Raw genomic sequence first — 18,415 nt, 5'->3', positions numbered from 1 at the left:
ATCTGTTTAACAGCAAACACGCAGGGAATGATTCAGAACCTTTAAATCCCTCACGTCAGCTTTAAAGTCTGACCTTTGACCTTCCAGTGGAGGCCAAGCTTTTAAAAGCACACAGACGTTTTTACTGGAGCCGAACGAACAAACCTTTGCAGATACGTTTAGTTGAAATGAGCTGGTTTTTACTGTGACCACATTTGTTTTAAAATAACTTTAAAATTCAAGTCTGGCACTGATACGACTGCAGTTTAAACAGATCCCATGATTATGCAGGATTAAGATCTTGTGTCACATTTCATGTGCAAAAAAAAAAGACATTTAGAAACTTAAATGTTGTGCTATGTAAACAGATATATAATATTCATAATAATTCATGACTCATTGTTCAGGAGCAGAAACGCTGTGTGAGGGGAACTGATTGAATGAAAATCTGATTTTCAGATTCAGTTTAATTTCACATTCTGAGGTTGTAATTTTCTTCAATGTTCATCGTGACATCAAGTTTCCTTCAGCATCACAATGATCCAGTGACAGCTCATCACTGGGTTCAGCTGATCACAGTCAATTCAGCTGCTTTAACGACAAAAAACAACAACAGCAAGATGGCCGGCGGTTCAACCGGCAGTCTGAACGACGGTTCAACCAGCAGTCCGACCTTCGGGACGACCGGCAGTTCAACGAGCAATTAGACCGACGGGATGGTCGACAGTATGATCAGTGCCACGGTAGCTTCAGTCAGGAGAATAAGGAGCGCAATTGTGAGAGCAAGCAGGGAGGGACTACCACTTCTACTCCTCCTCACCCCAAAACAACCCTCCCCACCACCCTCCAACCCCTACAACGTCACTTAACTCAAAAGTTTAATCCAGTTATTAAACTATTGAAATAATTTTAATAAACTTCCTTGAGGTCCTTGACTTTGCTGGTGCATATTGGCTGGCGATCCGCTAAACTTTTGAGTTAAGTGACGTTGTTTCCCTTTAGATTATCCGCCCGCACGGGACGCCGTGAAGTAAAGCCAATGACACCTGACATTCTATTGGTTGGGGACTTTTGACAGGGTTGTAACACAAAAAATTCCAAACTTACAGGAGAAAACCAAGAGCAGACAATTCAGGAGTACACAGAAAGCAGCCAGGCTGGAGCACAGGAAATCTGTGCAAGCACACAGTTTGAGCAGAGACAGAGCAAGTTTAAGTGCAAACAGGAGCTACTTGAGAGCAAGGGAAGGCTTTTGATGAACAGTAATGCACATTCTGAACAGAAATTCTCATGCTGACTTGTTGAATTTATGTTCAGAATGTGCAACTGAAAGATCACGCTCTTGATTAAAGATAGGAAAAAAACTCCATACAGTTCCACATCATTAAATAAGTTTGAGTTGTGAATGCATATGTAAAGCTACAGTCCCCTCCAAAAGTATTGGAACGGTAAGGCAAAATCCTTTATTTTTGTTGTTCACTGAAGACATTTGGGTTTAAAATCAAAAGATGAGTATGAGACAAGAGTTCAGAATTTCAGCTTTTATTTCCTGGTATTCACATCTAGATGTGTTAAACAACTCACGACATACCACTCTTTGTTTGAACCCACCCATTTTTCAAGTGAGCAAAAGTATTGGAACACATAATCTTAAAGTAAATAACATTTAGTATTTGGTGGCATAACCCTTGCTTGCAATAACTGCCCCAAACCTGCGACCCATCGACATCACCAAACAGTTTTTTTCTTCATTTGTGATGCTATTCCAGGCTTTTACCGCAGCTTCTTTCAGTTCTTGTTTGTTTCGGGGTGTTTCTCCCTTCAGTCTCCTCTTAAGGAGGTGAAATGCATGCTCTATTGGGTTAAGGTCAGGTGATTGACTTGGCCAGTCTAAAACCGTCCACTTTTTCCCCCTGATGAAGTCCTTTGTTTTGTTGGCAGTGTGCTTTGGGTCATTGTCCTGCTGCATGATAAACTTCCTCCCGATTAGTTTCAATACATTTCTCCGTAAATTGGCAGACAAAATGTTTCTGTACACTTCTGAATTCATTCTGCTGCTACCATCATCAGTTAAATCATCAATAAATATCAATGACCCTGTTCCAGAAGCAGCCATGCACGCCCAAGCCATGACATTACCTCCACCATGCTTCACAGATGAGCTTGTATGCTTCGGATCATAAGCAGTTCCTTTCTTTCTCCACACTTTGGCCTTTCCATCACTTTGGTAGAGATTAATCTTGGTCTCATCAGTCCATAAGATGGTGTTCCAGAACTTTTGCAGCTCATCTCTGTACTTCTTTGCAAATTCCAATCTGGCCTTCCGATTCTTACTGCTGATGAGTGGTTTGCATCTTGTGGTGTGGCCTCTATATTTCTGCTCTCTGAGTCTTCTTCGAACAGTGGATTGTGATACCTTCACCCCTGCACTGTGGAGGTTGTTGGTGATGTCACTTACTGATGTTTTGGGGGTTTTCTTCACAGCTCTCACAATACTTCTGTCATCAACTACTGTTGTTTTCCTTGGCCGACCTGTTCGACACCTGTTACTCAGTACACCAGTAATTTCTTTCTTTTTCAGGACATTCCCAATTGTTGTGCTTGGTATGCCCAATGTTTGTCGAATGACTCTGATTGACTTTCCTTCTTTTCTCAGCTCGACAATGGCTTGCTTTTCTCCCATAGACAGCTCTCTGGTCTTCATGTTGGTTTATCCTCTTTAACAGGAAATGCAGTCTTGATAGGTTTGAACCAAGGGTGAAAACTTAGACTAGTCATGCAGAGCTATTTAATGTTTGGAAAATCAACCTAAAAGGCAACATCTGGGCAACAAGAAACACCTGTCAGTCACATGTTCCAATACTTTTGCTCACTTGAAAAATGGGTGGGTTCAAACAAAGAGTGGTATGTCGTGAGTTGTTTAACACATCTAGATGTGAATACCTGGAAATAAAAGCTGAAATTCTGAACTCTTGTCTCATACTCATCTTTTGATCTTAAACCCAAATGTCTTCAGTGAACAACAAAAATAAAGGAATTTGCCTTACCGTTCCAATACTTTTGGAGGGGACTGTATGTGATCAGATTAAATCACACCCTGACATTTGATTGGCAACAAATAATTCCATGACGCCATTTAGAACTGAGCCAGTGTCTTAAAACACCCACACAACAATGCAGTGAAGTTCATACATGACAAGCCGTTTGTAAATGCAGGCTGGACAGGTTTATTTTTATTTTTTTTTATGTTTTTTTTTATGTAACATATGTTTTCAATAAATTTGCTAATAATTCAAAATATATTTGTGGATTTCTATTGATATATTTAAAATAGTAAATATTTGTGTGCATTAGAACATTTGTGAAGTTGACCAAGCTTTTTTTCTTGGTAGTTTTTTGCTTCATTGTTTAAATTAATTTATTTGACATACATTTCACTTACTCGTAAATGTTCCGAAATATAGGCTGCCTCAATCATGTCTCTGAAATAACGTGGTCAAAATCAATTATTTTGTGAAGTGGAGGAAATGTACTCTAGTTTATAACAGTCCTTGAATCTGCCACTGCAGGTGCAACAGTTCTCAGTTGTGTCTTGGTGCCAATAAGTGATGAGCACTGGATCTCCTAGATGGACGAAACATGAAAAACGGAACCAAACAAAACATTGATTTTAAATTTGGTGGTTATGAGTTAAGTTTTGTTAATTAGTGAATATTCAAACATGTTTATATATTTATCACCCCAGAGTGAGCCTTGTTTGGAGTTTCTTTGTAATTCTAGTTCATGAAAACGTTACAAATGCCAGAACCAAGCATTGCACAGTTGCCAGTTAGTCAGTCACCCTTACAAGTTGTGAGATTTCAAGAATCCGTGATTGTTGAATTAAAAACCTTTAATGCAAAGCATGTAACTGAGCTTTAACATGCATTTCTATATTTTATTCTGAGCAGGTTTATTGTGAGAGCTCACATTTGAGCTCACATTGTAGTCATTGTAGATGCATCTGGATTTAAAATCTATTGTAGACCCCACTACTCCTGTTCACCTCCCATGCAAATGTTGTGATTTATTCCACAAAATGGTGTAAAATGAAAATTGGGTGGGTTGCATCTCATCAAATGGAAACATAATGTTGAAAAAACTTCATGCAAAGCCTCGTGACTCATCCTCGAAAGGTACGGAATGTCAGTGACTTCCCCACAGTCTGGTCTGCAAAGCTGTAATGGCCTCATTACTTCCCCATGAGGCTGGAGACAAGAAGAAGAGAAGAAACACTGATTCAGTGGCACAGGAGATATTATAACAGTCATTTTCACAGATATACACTGTTAAAGAAATACATGATTTCATCCAACTTTGGTTTTTAAATAGATTTATGCCTGCAGCAAATTTACATCCACATTGTCTGTGCCTTTCTTATGAAGGTATTATTACTGACACAGACTGATACTGATAAGAAAGTCCACCAAACTAGACCAGCATGAGTCAAATGTGACCTGAATAATAGCCTGTGCAGGATTTTTGTTTTTAAAACATCAGATTTCTAATATTCTGCACAATATTGAGCATCAACACATCATATATATTTCTTTCAGCAACCTGAGTACCTGCTGCATCACATAAATCATCACTTATTTACTTTCCGTATTTATTTGCTCTCCACTTTATTTATGAGTTTTTTGACCAATTAAATTGACTTTTCTTCTGGCTTGAAAGGTGACAGCGTTTGCTTAGCTGTGCTGCTGAAGTAACATCCAGGCTCGTGCACCAGATTGTGTGCCCAGATCTCTCTAACAGGCCATGCCTGCAGTGGTGCATTTGAAAGCTCAGGCATGGAGTAGCATTAGGAGAAGCTAGATCAAATAACAGATTGGTCAGTCTTTAATTTCACATGCTGGCAGTGGAGGTCCTTGTGACTACTGAATGAGAAATGTTTTCAATAAAATATATAAATTCTTATTCAATCATCACAACTGCCATTTGGGAACCGAACTTCATTTCTCACAGATCAGAGCAGTGTGCTTTTGAATACAAATCTGAACAAAAAGTAGTCATCTTGATTTACACCTTGAGCACTGGGTGTGAATGTGACCTTTAACTGCCTCATTGGGATGAGGGTGGGGGTCACATTCCCTTGTTAACCCACCTGTGTTCATGTTGTTGCACAGCCTGGAGTCAGTTTAATAAAAGATCAGGTTGTTTATTGAAATTTAAATGAAACATATGAATCAGTATGAAAGAGACTGAGGGTGAAAATTATATCACAATAAATCTCTAGCCAGGATCAGGACAGAGAGCGACAGACATAATGGATCATTCTGTGTGGAATCAAATTAGTGTGTTGTAGCATTTTCTCAAAATCAGTTCAAATCTCACCTATATCATGAATGAGTCCCAAAACCAAGGCCTGGAAACAAATCGCAGCTGAACACCCCTCACCTCACCCTCTCCTTCCAAACATGAAAAAAATAATCTGTGTAAGCCTTTAATTGTCATAAAAACTCAAAAAATATTGAGTTTGTCCAGTCTGGACTAATGTAAAAAACATGGCAGCCTCCGTAGAGAGGACCCACTTGATGTAAATATGAAGTATTTCAATATAAAGGACCTTTTCTGGGGTAAAGACAATTACAATTCATCCAATTTAGATGAAACAAAGGAGTAAAAACATCATGAGGATTATTCTACATTAAATTTCTGCCAATAGATCCCTTTCACCTCAATCTTACACACTGGACCATTAAATAAAACACATTTTCCATTCAGAAAAATAAACCATATTTTCTTTCATGTAGTTTAGCAGGATCTGTGGGTTTTAAGAAATGAATCAAGTTCCACTCCACCACCCATCTTATGACTGTGGTCCAGTCTGCATCCTCTTTCTGGACAGTCACATAAGAACATGATACTTTACCAGTCTGAGATAGTGAAGGTTAAAAATCCATATTAGAGTTAAGGTGTAAATGTGGATATGAATGTTGTGTTTTTATACATGTTGGGTGGAAACTCACTACAGAGAAAAACTGAAACAAAATGAGTTTCATTCACGTGGTAACATGGTTCATATATGGATAATTACTAAGATCATGTTTCCATCAGTGATCAGACCCTGATTGATTGTTGTTCTCTGGAAGAACTAGTGATGAGTGTTGAGCAGAGGATGTGAGCTCTCATTGACTCAGTGTGTGGCTCTTAAAAGAGCCGTTGTGTTGTTGAGCAGTTGAAAGTGAGTTTATCCACCGAAGCCGTACAGAGTGCGGCCCTGTCTCTTCAGAGCATACACCACGTCCATGGCGGTCACGGTCTTCCTCTTGGCGTGCTCGGTGTAGGTGACAGCATCGCGGATGACATTCTCCAGGAAAACCTTCAACACGCCGCGGGTCTCCTCGTAGATCAGACCGGAGATACGCTTCACTCCGCCACGGCGAGCCAGGCGGCGGATGGCGGGCTTGGTGATTCCCTGGATGTTATCACGGAGAACTTTGCGGTGACGCTTTGCGCCTCCTTTACCGAGACCTTTTCCTCCCTTTCCTCGTCCAGACATTTCTCTTCAGTCAGATGAGAGCTAGTCAATAGTGTGGTCCGCGGGAATCACAGCTATTCATAGCCTGCTTGAGGACGTGCTAGAAGACAGAGGCGGCCGTATTCCTCCTCTGTGGATCCGCTGATAATAAACTCTTTGGTCGCGCTAGCGCCCCCACAGGACTTTGGATGTAGGACGGTAGATAATAAGGTTTCATTTAAACAGTAAGAATACAACATGCAACTCCCCCAGAGCCTCAGATCAACACATTCAAGAGCAGCCACATCTGCCCCTGGTCACAAGCAACAACCAGCTCCCAGAACAATCACAATCAGTCTGTGTTGAATGCAACAAGCATTATACTGCTACAGAATGATTACAGAGAGAACTAATAAAAGAGGATATGTGAATAACTAGATGTGGCGTTCGACCACGCCACCGGGTTCCCCCCACGACAGCCAGAGACGAACCAGTCCAACCATTGTGGGTTCAGCAACATCTTTTTATTCACCCCCAACTGAAACTTACAAAACATGTAACTTAACTGTCCAGCACTTTCTGCTGGACCTTCAGCTTCACCCAGTGTTCTCCGTGTTCTTTTTGTGCCTTCTCGAGTCTCAGTGTTCTCAGAGCCTTCTCAGAGTTCTCGAGTGTCTTGTCCTCCCGAGGCAGATCTGCTGCCTCCTTTTAACGTCTGAGGATCAATCAGCTAACAGCTCTCACCTGTGCTGATTGATCCTCAGTGGTGCAGGTGAAGGTGCTCTCTCCGCCCCTTCACCTCCACACTAGACATTAGTTCAATGATGTTCAATGTCTAAGTCATATGTCAGAACAAGAGCAAGAGTGTGATTGAAACAGTGAGTGGGTTTAATTACATGTACAGTGAAACCAATTGAATCTATTAATTGTACAGACATCACACGTGATGGTGATGGTCACCCCACTGTGCATGTACAAAGCAGTGGGGGGGTCCTGTCAGCATGACCCAGTGCAGCCTCTCCAGTAGAGTCTTTGGTTCTCTCTTTCCAGAGGGAGGACCGCTGTGGAGGGAATCAAACACAGAGCACACTTACAGAGACAAGCTGCTGGAAATCAGGACCGGTACACTGTCACTAAGCAAACCAAGCTTCAATCAAGAAGCTTAAATCTAAATGATCGAGAGTTGTGCACTGATTAAGTGTTGCACTCTCTGTCTGTGTTACAGCAGGACAAGATGTATAATGTCCTCTATTCTACACATTCATCTTTCAAATACGTCTTCCCTGTCGAAGCCTGGTGGCTGCATTACCCACAATCCAACTCAAATGCCAATTGTTATGCTACAAGCAGCTAAGCCTAATAATGGTTCTGCATGCTTCATGGCTGCACGTTGCATTGCAGCGAGGGAGGTAAGGTCAGTGGAATAAGCAGATAATGACCCTGATGATGAAGTAGAGGCAGCTGTACCACAGTGATGGATCGAAACAGGAAAAGAACAGTCAGCAATTTGGGAAATGCTTGTGTTCTTACTACACAAGAAGATCTGTGGTGAGCTGAAGATGAACCCTAAACATCATACAATATCAGAGTAATGGAACAGAATCAGGAAGTGAAACAAGCTTGATAACCTTAAACAACTGTTATTTAACTGTGTTATAGACACACCTGGCACTCACACTGCTCCAGTGTTTAAGAGACGCTAAAATGATGATGTAGACACACAACCGCTTTCTGATTTGTGGTTAAAAAATTAAAACAACTGCTTACATGAATAAGAGATGAGATTTTATTCAAGCGATCTGCTACAATCCTACAACTAACAATCAAAGACTTCCTGTTCCAGCACGTGCATCACCCTTGTATACGAGTTGTCACATGATATGTGTTTTCATGCTTGTTAGTATTGATGGGGGATTAAAACTAATACGGAGAGAAATATTGGTGTGAACAAAAATCGTTTTAATTTGAAAACCCTTTTTTCAAAGCTCCATGGGATCCTCTAAGAATATTGATGTCATGTTTCAAATGAATTGATTGGTCAGTGAGTGGAACTTTTATACAGGTTGATCTCTTATCTCCAATTTAACCTGCTCCAGAGCAGGTTAGCCGTTCAGCATAAGTTACCATGGTGATTTACACCGATAAGATGTGAACAAGCTTTGTATGACTGGAAAACCTGAATTTATCCTGAATTTATCGCGATAAGAGCAGGTTTGGCCTCGTAGTACAGGCCCTGGTCATAGATCCCCCAACTGACAATCTTGGTTATCTTTTCCTTTCATTCCTCATCCATCTGTATTTTGCTCCAGCACTGGATTTAGTTTTAGTCTGAGAGTGTGTCACTCTCTTGGCATTTGGTTTATGTCAAGAGCCCCCTGTCTTGTGTCAGTCCATTTGTTTTTACCTGCGTAGCCCTGTAGGCTGAAAGCTCTCCGGTCTCTGACGGACTGTAATCCAACCCTGGCAGCCTCCGTATCACTCACTGCAGCAAGGTCCAGTTTAGCAGAAATGACCTATCCTATGTGATTCACATGATACCTTTAGAAGGGATTCACTCATTAGAAGGGACACTATGTTGTCCATATTATACTCTGAATAGATACACTGTAACTAGACTTAACTTTATTAAATGAGTAGTCCATAGCTTTTCAAAATTATCTCTATCTCCAGCAATATACTCATATGAATAAAACAATGTTTTTATGGAACATGGATCATTGTGATATAGCATCATCACCATCCCACAAAAAATCCGATATCTAGTGCAAATTTCATATTTTTTAATCAGTAAGACAAAAAAACCTAAGAACCCCTAGTGAAAAGACTCAAGGCATTTTAAACAAATGGTTTATCAAATGTGTAGTACTTCAATCATTTCTACTGTGACACAACTTATGTCTGTACCACAGTTGACAAAGTAAATACTTTGAATGTTTATTTTCATTTAAATATTTTAAAAGTCATGAGAGATTACGCTTGCCAAATGATGGATTTAGCACACTATGGGGATATATTATGGGAACAACTAAACTATTTAGCAAAGAAAGCTAAAGTTTTTGGTTGATATGATGTGTAGTCCTAATTATGCAATGACTCATTTACCAAATCTGACAGCAGGAAAAACAACCAAATGCAGTATAACATACACATTTTCTAATAAATGATGGAACCTGTTGACTTTTTGTATTAAATGAAAGAGAAATGTGGCCCAATATTAATGTGATAATATTTTGTTTACAGGCTAATTTACCCACAGCAATCTACACAAACTCAGACTGCACGCGTGTGTATATTCTGGATACACACAGTGTTTGTTGAGACTGAGGTCTTCATTTGTAATATGAATATGTTACTGGCTATAAAAGTCTGAGACTATTTGATTTATAGATCGATAGCTATCAAACTGTCAGCTTGACAGAAATGTATCTGAAACACACAAAGGGAATAATTTAATGTATGAGACCAATAGTTTTTGATAAACCTTTGTCATTGTTTAATGATTATTTTTCATAAATAATGATGAACATACTATACAAACACTTGTATCTTTAAAATGAAGAACAAAAGTTTTTTACGAAATCGCAGAATAACAACAAATCCCGTACATCATACACATTTTCTAATAAATGATGGAACCTGTTGAGTTTTTGTATTAAATGAAAGAGAAATGTGGCCCAATATTAATGAGATCATAGTTTGAAATTAATATTTAGTAAACTTGACTAATCCAACCCATGGACATGAAATGTAGCTCTAATGATAGAATGACTCTCCAGCATCCTCAGCATGAAACGTTCACGGCTCTGATAGAAAGTCTGGCTCCACTTCACCATGAGCCTCGGCCATCAGCGGTGTGTTTGCTGCCTGCACAATAACCTGACTTTCTTCCAAAGGATCATCAGCAGGTGCTTGTTTTGACTCGGTCTCTCTGAACAAACATGTGGAGCAGCTGGGAGACGGATGTTGGTGGAGCTGTGGTGCTTTTCAAGTCATTTTAGGAGAGAAACGAGTGGGAAAAGCCGCCGAGCAGCGCTGCTCACCGCGGTGAACGGGTGAGGTTTGGAGGCTCCACCGACAAAATGCAGAGAGCATCAGAGCTCTTCATGACTTCAATATGAAGACACACAAGTCCGCTACCTGCTTCCTCACTGTCAGCCTCCAGCACCGCTCACCCACTGATGTTTCACTCGTTTATCAGTGAAGAGAAAACACAAGTGTCTCGGCGTTCACACTGCACACAGCAGCCACGGCTGGATTGAGTCTCCACGGTTCTCATGGTGTGTTCAAGTACCGCCTCCCGATCGGGACTCTTCATTAGTCCGGTTACTCACTCCGATAGTTCCTCGTTGATCTAAACTCAGAGACAAAGATGGCAGAAGTCGCTCCAGCTGCAGCCGCCGCCCCGGCCAAAGCGGCCAAGAAGAAGGTTGTGAAACCGAAGAAGGTCGGCCCCAGCGTCAGGGAGATCATCATCGAAGCCGTGTCCGCGTCCAAGGAGCGGAGCGGCGTGTCAGCGGCCGCCCTCAAGAAGGCTCTGGCTGCCGGAGGCTACGATGTGGAGAAGAACAAGTCCCGCGTCAACACCGCCATCAAGGGCCTGGTGATCAAGGGGACTCTGGTCCAGACCAAGGGAACCGGGGCCTCCGGCTCATTCAAGATCAACAAGAAGGTGGAGCCCAAGGTGAAGAAGCCGGTCAAGACGGCTGCTCTCAAAGTGAAGAAGCCCGCCGCCAAGAAACCCCTAGCGGCCAAAAAGGCCAAAGCAGCGGCAGCCAAGAAGCCAGCAGCCGCTAAAAAGTCCCCGAAGAAGGTGACGAAACCCGCAGCGGCCAAGAAAGCAGCCAAGAGCCCCAAGAAGGCGGCGAAGAGCCCCAAGAAGGTGGCAGTCAAGAGCCCCAAGAAGGTGGCGAAAAAGGCTCCTGCAGCCAAGAAAGCCCCCGCGAAGAAGGCTGCCAAACCCAAAGTGAAGAAGACAGCAGCCAAGAAGAAGTGAGCTGTCCTCACTGTGAAACATGTTCATCCTGCTAAAAGGCTCTTTTAAGAGCCACACACGTCTATCCACAAAGAGCTGCTTCCTCATCAAACATCACCACTGTCACTCACTGGCAACACATATGTAGAGACTGACTTCTTAACTAAAGAGAGTCGAGTTATATAGAAACATGTTCAATATTTATTTGTCACCATGTCAAGTTATTTAATGTTAAATACATCAAATACAAATTAATTTAAACGATATTTAGACACTGAAGTAGAAGCAGGCTACTACTCTCACACACACACAAAATATGTTCAATATGTATTTGTTACAATGTCAAGATTAAGAAGTAATTTAATGTCAAATACATCAAAGTACTATCAAGTCGTTTTAAACATCTTAAAACACACTGTGAAGGAGAAGCAGACTACTACTGACACACACACACACACACACACACACACACACACACACACTGTGCAACATGATGTTCAGCTTTACATCATATAATTATACTTGAGATTGTCTTCTTCTTAAAGAGTGTATATATATATAGCATGAGAAAGACTTACTTAGTTGCGGGTGAGCTGTTTAGAAATTAGACAATATCTGCTTTACATCATATATTTCTACAATTAGATTTTCTGATTGTGATATGTGATCCTGACAGACTCTTCACATACATTATTGATATTTTATTTTATTTGTATAGCACAGAATAATAACATCTCAGGGCACTTTACAGAGGCCGTACACAATTATAGAGAAACCCAACGGTTCTCACAATGAGAAACACTGACGACTGTGGAGAGAATAGAACAAACTCCCCTTTAACAGAAATACACTTCTAGAACCAGACTCAGTGTGTGTGGCCATCTGCCTCGACTGGTTGGGGTGACACGAGAGAAATGTGGCAGAGATGATGAGATCACAGCATCTGACTCACACTGAGCACTCATGCTCTCCGAGTGGTGCCACTGTGATGAGATGTAGTAACACGAGGGAACCAAGAGATGGCGCAGCACTACAATATGAGAACCAGAACACCGTCCACTACCATGATGAAGTCTCCTACATGTCCTGTCAGAAGCTTTGTTTTCCAGTAGGTCAGCTGCTCCTGATTTATTCTCATCTCATGATTCAAACACTAAGTTAATTTGTTTCATGTAAATATCAACAGATCTTGTGTGGAAGTAAATCTAAGTAACTCCCACCTGAAGATTGTTTTTCAAATCTTGACTATGACTCTGCTTGGGTGTGTCCACATATAGTCATTTACACCCAGTGCTCACATGTAATTGCTCAATAGCAATTTAGTGTTTCAGATTTAAAAGAGTTTCTTTCAAATCATCATCTCTTTACCTTTGTATCTAAACCTCTCGAACCCTATCCTGACTTGTTCTCTCCACCTTGACAACAGCCCTGTGTAGGTGTGTTCACAACTTTCAGAATACAATTTTAAACTACTAAATTAGACACATTGTATCAGGACCATGGACAGAGCAGTTAGTTGTGTTTAGGTGCTGTACTTCAACAGTTTGTTTCTCTGAATGGATGTTGTGGAGCAGAGCGCAGCCGCTTTACACTTCAAGTCTCTGTGGAAACAGGCTACACATTTAAATACACACGTAGGGGAGAACAGAGTAAGATGAACCAGTCAGTCATGCAAAGTGAATTCATCATGTTCATAACCTCAAAATAACTGTTGATCTGAGTTACTGTGTGAACCAGTTTTGTGAAAATGGTGCATGTGGGATAAATTGAGTCATTGCTCACTGAATTATAACACATAGACAAACTGTAAAAGTTTATGTATGTGTTAAAATGTGTATTTAATGGATACCTTGTTGGCTAATGTCATGTTCAAGTCACACAAACATGTTAACTACACAAAAGTACATGTATACATACATTCTTTCTGTATCTAACACAAAAAGGTCAGAATTTAACCCTTACTAAAATGTTTGAGTAACATGTTGAACAACAGTAAACAACCATATGGTTTTACTTAAAACGTTTTTGCCTTTGTTAAATTGATGGAATATGTTGTACCAGTTATTAATGTGGCACCATTTACCCATAGAGTGTAAATCTGAAACAATACTAATCACATGCTTTATCAGCTATGGGTACCCAACAACCTGAGGTATAACTTCTGTTCCTTGTTTGTTCAGTACTTGTGTATTTTCCAAGTTAGATTAGGACATGTGGAGACTTGCTCTTTACCAGAGGTGAGTGTGTGGCTCTTAAAAGAGCCTTTGTGTTGGTGGTTTCCAGCAGCTTCGCTTTACTTGGACTTGGCGGCCTTCTCGGTCTTCTTGGGCAACAGAACAGCCTGGATGTTGGGCAGCACGCCGCCCTGAGCGATGGTCACTCCGCCCAGGAGTTTGTTGAGCTCCTCGTCGTTGCGGACGGCCAGCTGCAGGTGGCGGGGGATGATACGGGTCTTCTTGTTGTCGCGGGCGGCGTTTCCAGCCAGCTCCAGGATCTCAGCGGTCAGGTACTCCAGCACAGCCGCCAGGTAGACGGGGGCGCCGGCACCGACGCGCTGAGCATAGTTGCCTTTACGCAGCAGTCTGTGAACACGACCGACGGGGAACTGGAGCCCAGCGCGGGACGAGCGGGTCTTTGCCTTCGCTCTGGCCTTTCCGCCTGTTTTGCCTCTTCCAGACATTTTCAATTTGTTTCCTGAAACACGTCAAGAGAAACTGCGGCAACCAGCTCGAACCCTCGCTTATATATCAGCGGATCGCGCGGGACGGTTCATGCCAGACCAACCAGACAAGACGCCTCCAGCGGAGCAGGGGGGGTCGTTCTACACTTTTTTCTCCAATAAGCAGCGGGGACTCAGGCGGTGGGTCGCTCCTTTCGGCGGCGCTGAGCTTCAGGAGGAGCCTCTCACCAATCAGGACCCGGGGACCTGAAACCGCGTCACCATTTCACGACAAGCTCCGTCGTTTAAAAGCAGAGTGTCGCTGCTCTACTTCACTTTTCCTCCCGATCAGAGAGAGAACACATACAATGGCAAGAACCAAGCAGACCGCTCGTAAATCCACCGGAGGCAAAGCCCCCAGGAAGCAGCTGGCCACCAAGGCTGCGCGTAAGAGCGCCCCGGCCACCGGCGGCGTGAAGAAGCCTCACCGTTACAGGCCCGGTACCGTGGCTCTGAGAGAGATCCGTCGCTACCAGAAATCTACGGAGCTGCTGATCCGCAAGCTGCCCTTCCAGCGCCTGGTCAGAGAAATCGCTCAGGATTTCAAGACCGACCTGCGCTTCCAGAGCTCCGCTGTCATGGCTCTGCAGGAGGCCAGCGAGGCTTACCTGGTCGGCCTGTTCGAGGACACCAACCTGTGCGCCATCCACGCCAAGAGGGTGACCATCATGCCCAAGGACATCCAGCTGGCCCGCCGCATCCGCGGAGAGAGAGCTTAAACTGCTACTGCTGCTGCTCCACTCACGATAACAACGGCTCTTTTAAGAGCCACTTCACTGCACTCAAGACAAAACTCCTCCGCTGCTCTCACTACTTACCGACTGATCATAGATGTAGAAGCTCTCATCACCAAATAATCAACCAATATTAGTAATGTTGCTAATGATGTTCATAGTTCAGCATTTAATTCATTAATAGACAAATAATGTGAATAAACCATTCACTTTCAATCACACTCTAGATCTGTCAGACCATTTTTTAAATTTACAATAACAGACCACACTGATTCTGGACAGACATTCTATTATTGTCTGTGTTGATCAGATTAGAGATGGGATTTATGGATCTTTGGAGGGAGCTGAATATTTGGGATCTGGTCATTTCAAAGAGCCATTTAAAAGACTGGCTCATTTTTATATTAATTCACTTTTAAGAAGCCAGCCTGGGTTAATTCATTTTATCCTGGAAATCATCACAGGGAGGAATGATGGGCTGAGATTTGGATCAGACCAATTTTGAACTCAGATTTCCCACCAATATTTCAGTTTGAATTATTCTGAAATATTGATTATGGCTTCATTTGACACGTGTGGACAAGATTTTAAAGTCTGATATGGATTAATTGTAAATATTCCACTGCTATATCCCTCTGAGTTGACAGTAATGTCACTATTTACCCTTTGTATAAAGTGTGTGTATGTGTGTAAAACTACTTTGACTTGTGTTATTCATGCAACACCTGCGTCTGCCTGATGCGGAGGCAGAAGTACAGGCACTCTCCACTTCATCGTCAGAGTCATGCTCTCTCCTCACTGAGATTTTAACAGTGTGGTGTTGAGTTTTAAAATGCCTGTGCAAATTATTTGTGGATCCAAATTTCAATGAAATTAACTTCTGGCAAATATAGCACTTAGCCTTTCTGTCTGCCTCAAGCGAGAAGTGCATCTAAATGCTGCTCCTTTTCCTTGGGCTCATTTTGCAGAACGACGACGGACGGTCCTCCCCCTCTTTCAGGCTGCTGTTCACTGCACTGCAGACTCAGAAGCACTCGCTTTTTTTTTTTTTTTCTTTGTTTTTCACTGAGGCCCTCACATGAAGGGAGCATGCACAACGTGAACTTGTTGCTTAGGTGCTCCTCCCCATGCTCTCTCCGTCTCACTCACTGGAGGAGCTTGTGTGAGCAACTGTGAACCATAGGTGTGAACTCAGGGAGAGAGAAAAAAAAGAACGGCTCCCAACCAAACGCGACTCAGTTCCCATCGTTCATGTTAATGAGCCAGACAAAAGATTTGGTTCGTTCGTGAACGTCACAACTCTAGATCAGATAACACTGTAAACATCTTTCAACAATCAACTCCTGACATTTCATCCACAGCCATGTGACAGTACAATAGAGGAACGTTATCAAAAGTTCACTCACACTGTTGATTCAATGATCAATGTAATGAAGGGTGGGGGCAGATCTCGCAGATCTCGAAACAGTAAAAGAGTAAAACAGCATAAGAGTGATTATATATGGTTCACATAAGGAACAGAGGTCAGAAGGTGACTTGACACAGATAACAGACCTGCACCTGAAAGCATGAAATATGTAACAAAATAATCCAATAAATATATACATTGCAATCCATGTATTTGAAATTACAGGTCTTTATAATGAGATTATTAAGGCAAGTGAGCTGCCATTTCAGTGACTGAGGTTACGACAGCAAGACAAACTGTGCAAGACGCCCTTGATCTGATCTTCCAAGATGAGGAAGCAGATAGTGATTTGAAGGAGGATGTGTCAGAGCAGGAGGACAACATGGAGGAAAACTACGATTACAGCCGTTCTGATGACGACATTTATATCTTCTGACATATGACATTAAAAATGAAATAATATTTCCTACTAGTCCTCTTCTGTGCGACCATTATTAATGTACAACTATTGACAACACTGAGAAGCTACAATTTCATGAGCTTCTTTACAAATACAATTATAACCACCAGGGAAAACATCCACCACCTCCTCCCCATGAATAACACACATCACTGATTCTTGAGACATGGGACAAAACACGTCCAACATTGCAACCTGCTAATGGGCTTAAAAATATTTTCAATTGTAGATGGGACTGATAATATAATTTAATCTGCACAGTTATCACTTTCAATTGAATCATTATATCAAATCTATGACACTCACTCTCTTCCCACTGCATCTAAAACAGCAGGTCCACAGAGAAGGGTTCAATCATTCATGTGCAATACATTGGTTACAAATATATATATGCTACACCTTGTCATTTATGTTAGTGCCTGTTTGTGTAGTCAAATGTTAACTTCCTCATTTAAAGGTTCAGTGTGTAACAAGCTGGTAACATCATATCAAACTTGGTGTTCCTCACTCCCCCCTCCCTTCCTGAGCGTGAGGAGAGCTACGGTGGCCCTCATGCGTCAAAATGCTGGATGACCTCACTGAGCTGACTTCTCTGCAGTGTCTATAGATCGATACATATTGATTAATGTAACCTGTTTATTTTGAATGCAAACTGTAGTTAATAGTTTACGTGAAGACAATGTGTTAACATGCTGTGGTAGTGCTTTATTACTGACATTAGGTAGCTGAATTAGCTGAATGCTAATGCAGGCTAACAATATTGATGCTGGCTAATGTTAGCACACAGGCTCGTATAACAGGGAGATGGCGTTAGCAGGAGACACTTGTCTTCTCTGTTTACGTGCTGAAACACTTGAGTTCTGTACTGAGGTGAGCAAGAGAAGAGGAGGAGATCCTGGAGCTGCAGCCGTGAGGAGGAGGAGACACTGGACCACTGGGAGCAGATTGAAGCTACAGGTTTTATGTTTTCATTATATGACTACATGGTCTGCTTGATATCAACAAGAACAATACAACACAAGTGTTTTCATACCACAGCTCTGTGTGCACATCTTAGTGAATAATGTTACTGTAACATGAGCTGTGCAGTGCACGTCAGCCACTGACTGTAAAACCTCAGAGACACCACTGAACAATTATTATAGAAATACTGTATGTTACAGGAATATGTTGTTATTGTTTTGCATATGTGGGATACAAGAAACATTGCAGCCTATAACCCCTAATAACTGACCTTATCATATAACCAACATAATATAGAGCTAATAATAAAGCCTTATCTGAGTTTCTCCTTTGTTTATGTTTTCAGACACTTATTGAGGAGATGAGTGTGGAGCAGCACAGGAGCTGACAGCTACAGACATGGTGACTCACCTCCTGCTGGAGTGTCATGGTGTTCTTATGAACTGTAGAGACTAACCTTTCAGACAGTCAGAAGAAATGCTGTGGTCAAGATCCTGAAAACTGTGAGTCTACCACCGTACTTCTCCCAGTACTGCCCAGAAGTGTTTAACATGTTCACAGGCAGTACCAGGAAGATGTTACGGTGTTAGACCATATTAGAGAGCGTGGGGATGACAACACTTTTACCGCAGCATATCAACATTGTTATTATTATCAACATGGCTCTTTAGGCCAGGG

The 18,415-nt window shown here is 41.9% G+C and overlaps 3 protein-coding genes across 3 annotated transcripts; 2 read left to right on the top strand and 1 right to left on the bottom strand.

Annotated features, from left to right (window-relative positions):
- The first annotated feature begins 10,556 nt into the window (after nt 1-10,556).
- LOC138412231 (histone H1-like) lies at nt 10,557-11,521 on the top strand. Its single transcript, XM_069535658.1, has one exon. It carries the CDS (start codon nt 10,851-10,853, stop codon nt 11,472-11,474), a length of 624 nt encoding a protein of 207 aa, XP_069391759.1. The 5' UTR covers nt 10,557-10,850; the 3' UTR covers nt 11,475-11,521.
- Nucleotides 11,522-12,971: 1,450 nt separating this feature from the next.
- Nucleotides 12,972-14,151, bottom strand: LOC138412469 (histone H2A). The gene has a single exon (XM_069536408.1). The coding sequence runs from the start codon at nt 14,131-14,133 to the stop codon at nt 13,747-13,749; it is 387 nt and encodes a 128-aa protein (XP_069392509.1). The 5' UTR covers nt 14,134-14,151; the 3' UTR covers nt 12,972-13,746.
- A 318-nt stretch (nt 14,152-14,469) lies between these two features.
- LOC138412248 (histone H3) lies at nt 14,470-15,532 on the top strand. The gene has a single exon (XM_069535699.1). It carries the CDS (start codon nt 14,481-14,483, stop codon nt 14,889-14,891), a length of 411 nt encoding a protein of 136 aa, XP_069391800.1. The 5' UTR covers nt 14,470-14,480; the 3' UTR covers nt 14,892-15,532.
- Nucleotides 15,533-18,415: the final 2,883 nt, after the last annotated feature.

This window comes from Paralichthys olivaceus, chromosome 12 (assembly GCF_024713975.1).
Source record: "Paralichthys olivaceus isolate ysfri-2021 chromosome 12, ASM2471397v2, whole genome shotgun sequence".
Taxonomy (NCBI): Eukaryota; Metazoa; Chordata; class Actinopteri; order Pleuronectiformes; family Paralichthyidae; genus Paralichthys; species Paralichthys olivaceus.
Note: the sequence above shows the minus strand (reverse complement) of the source record. Positions and strands in the feature narration are given on the sequence as shown.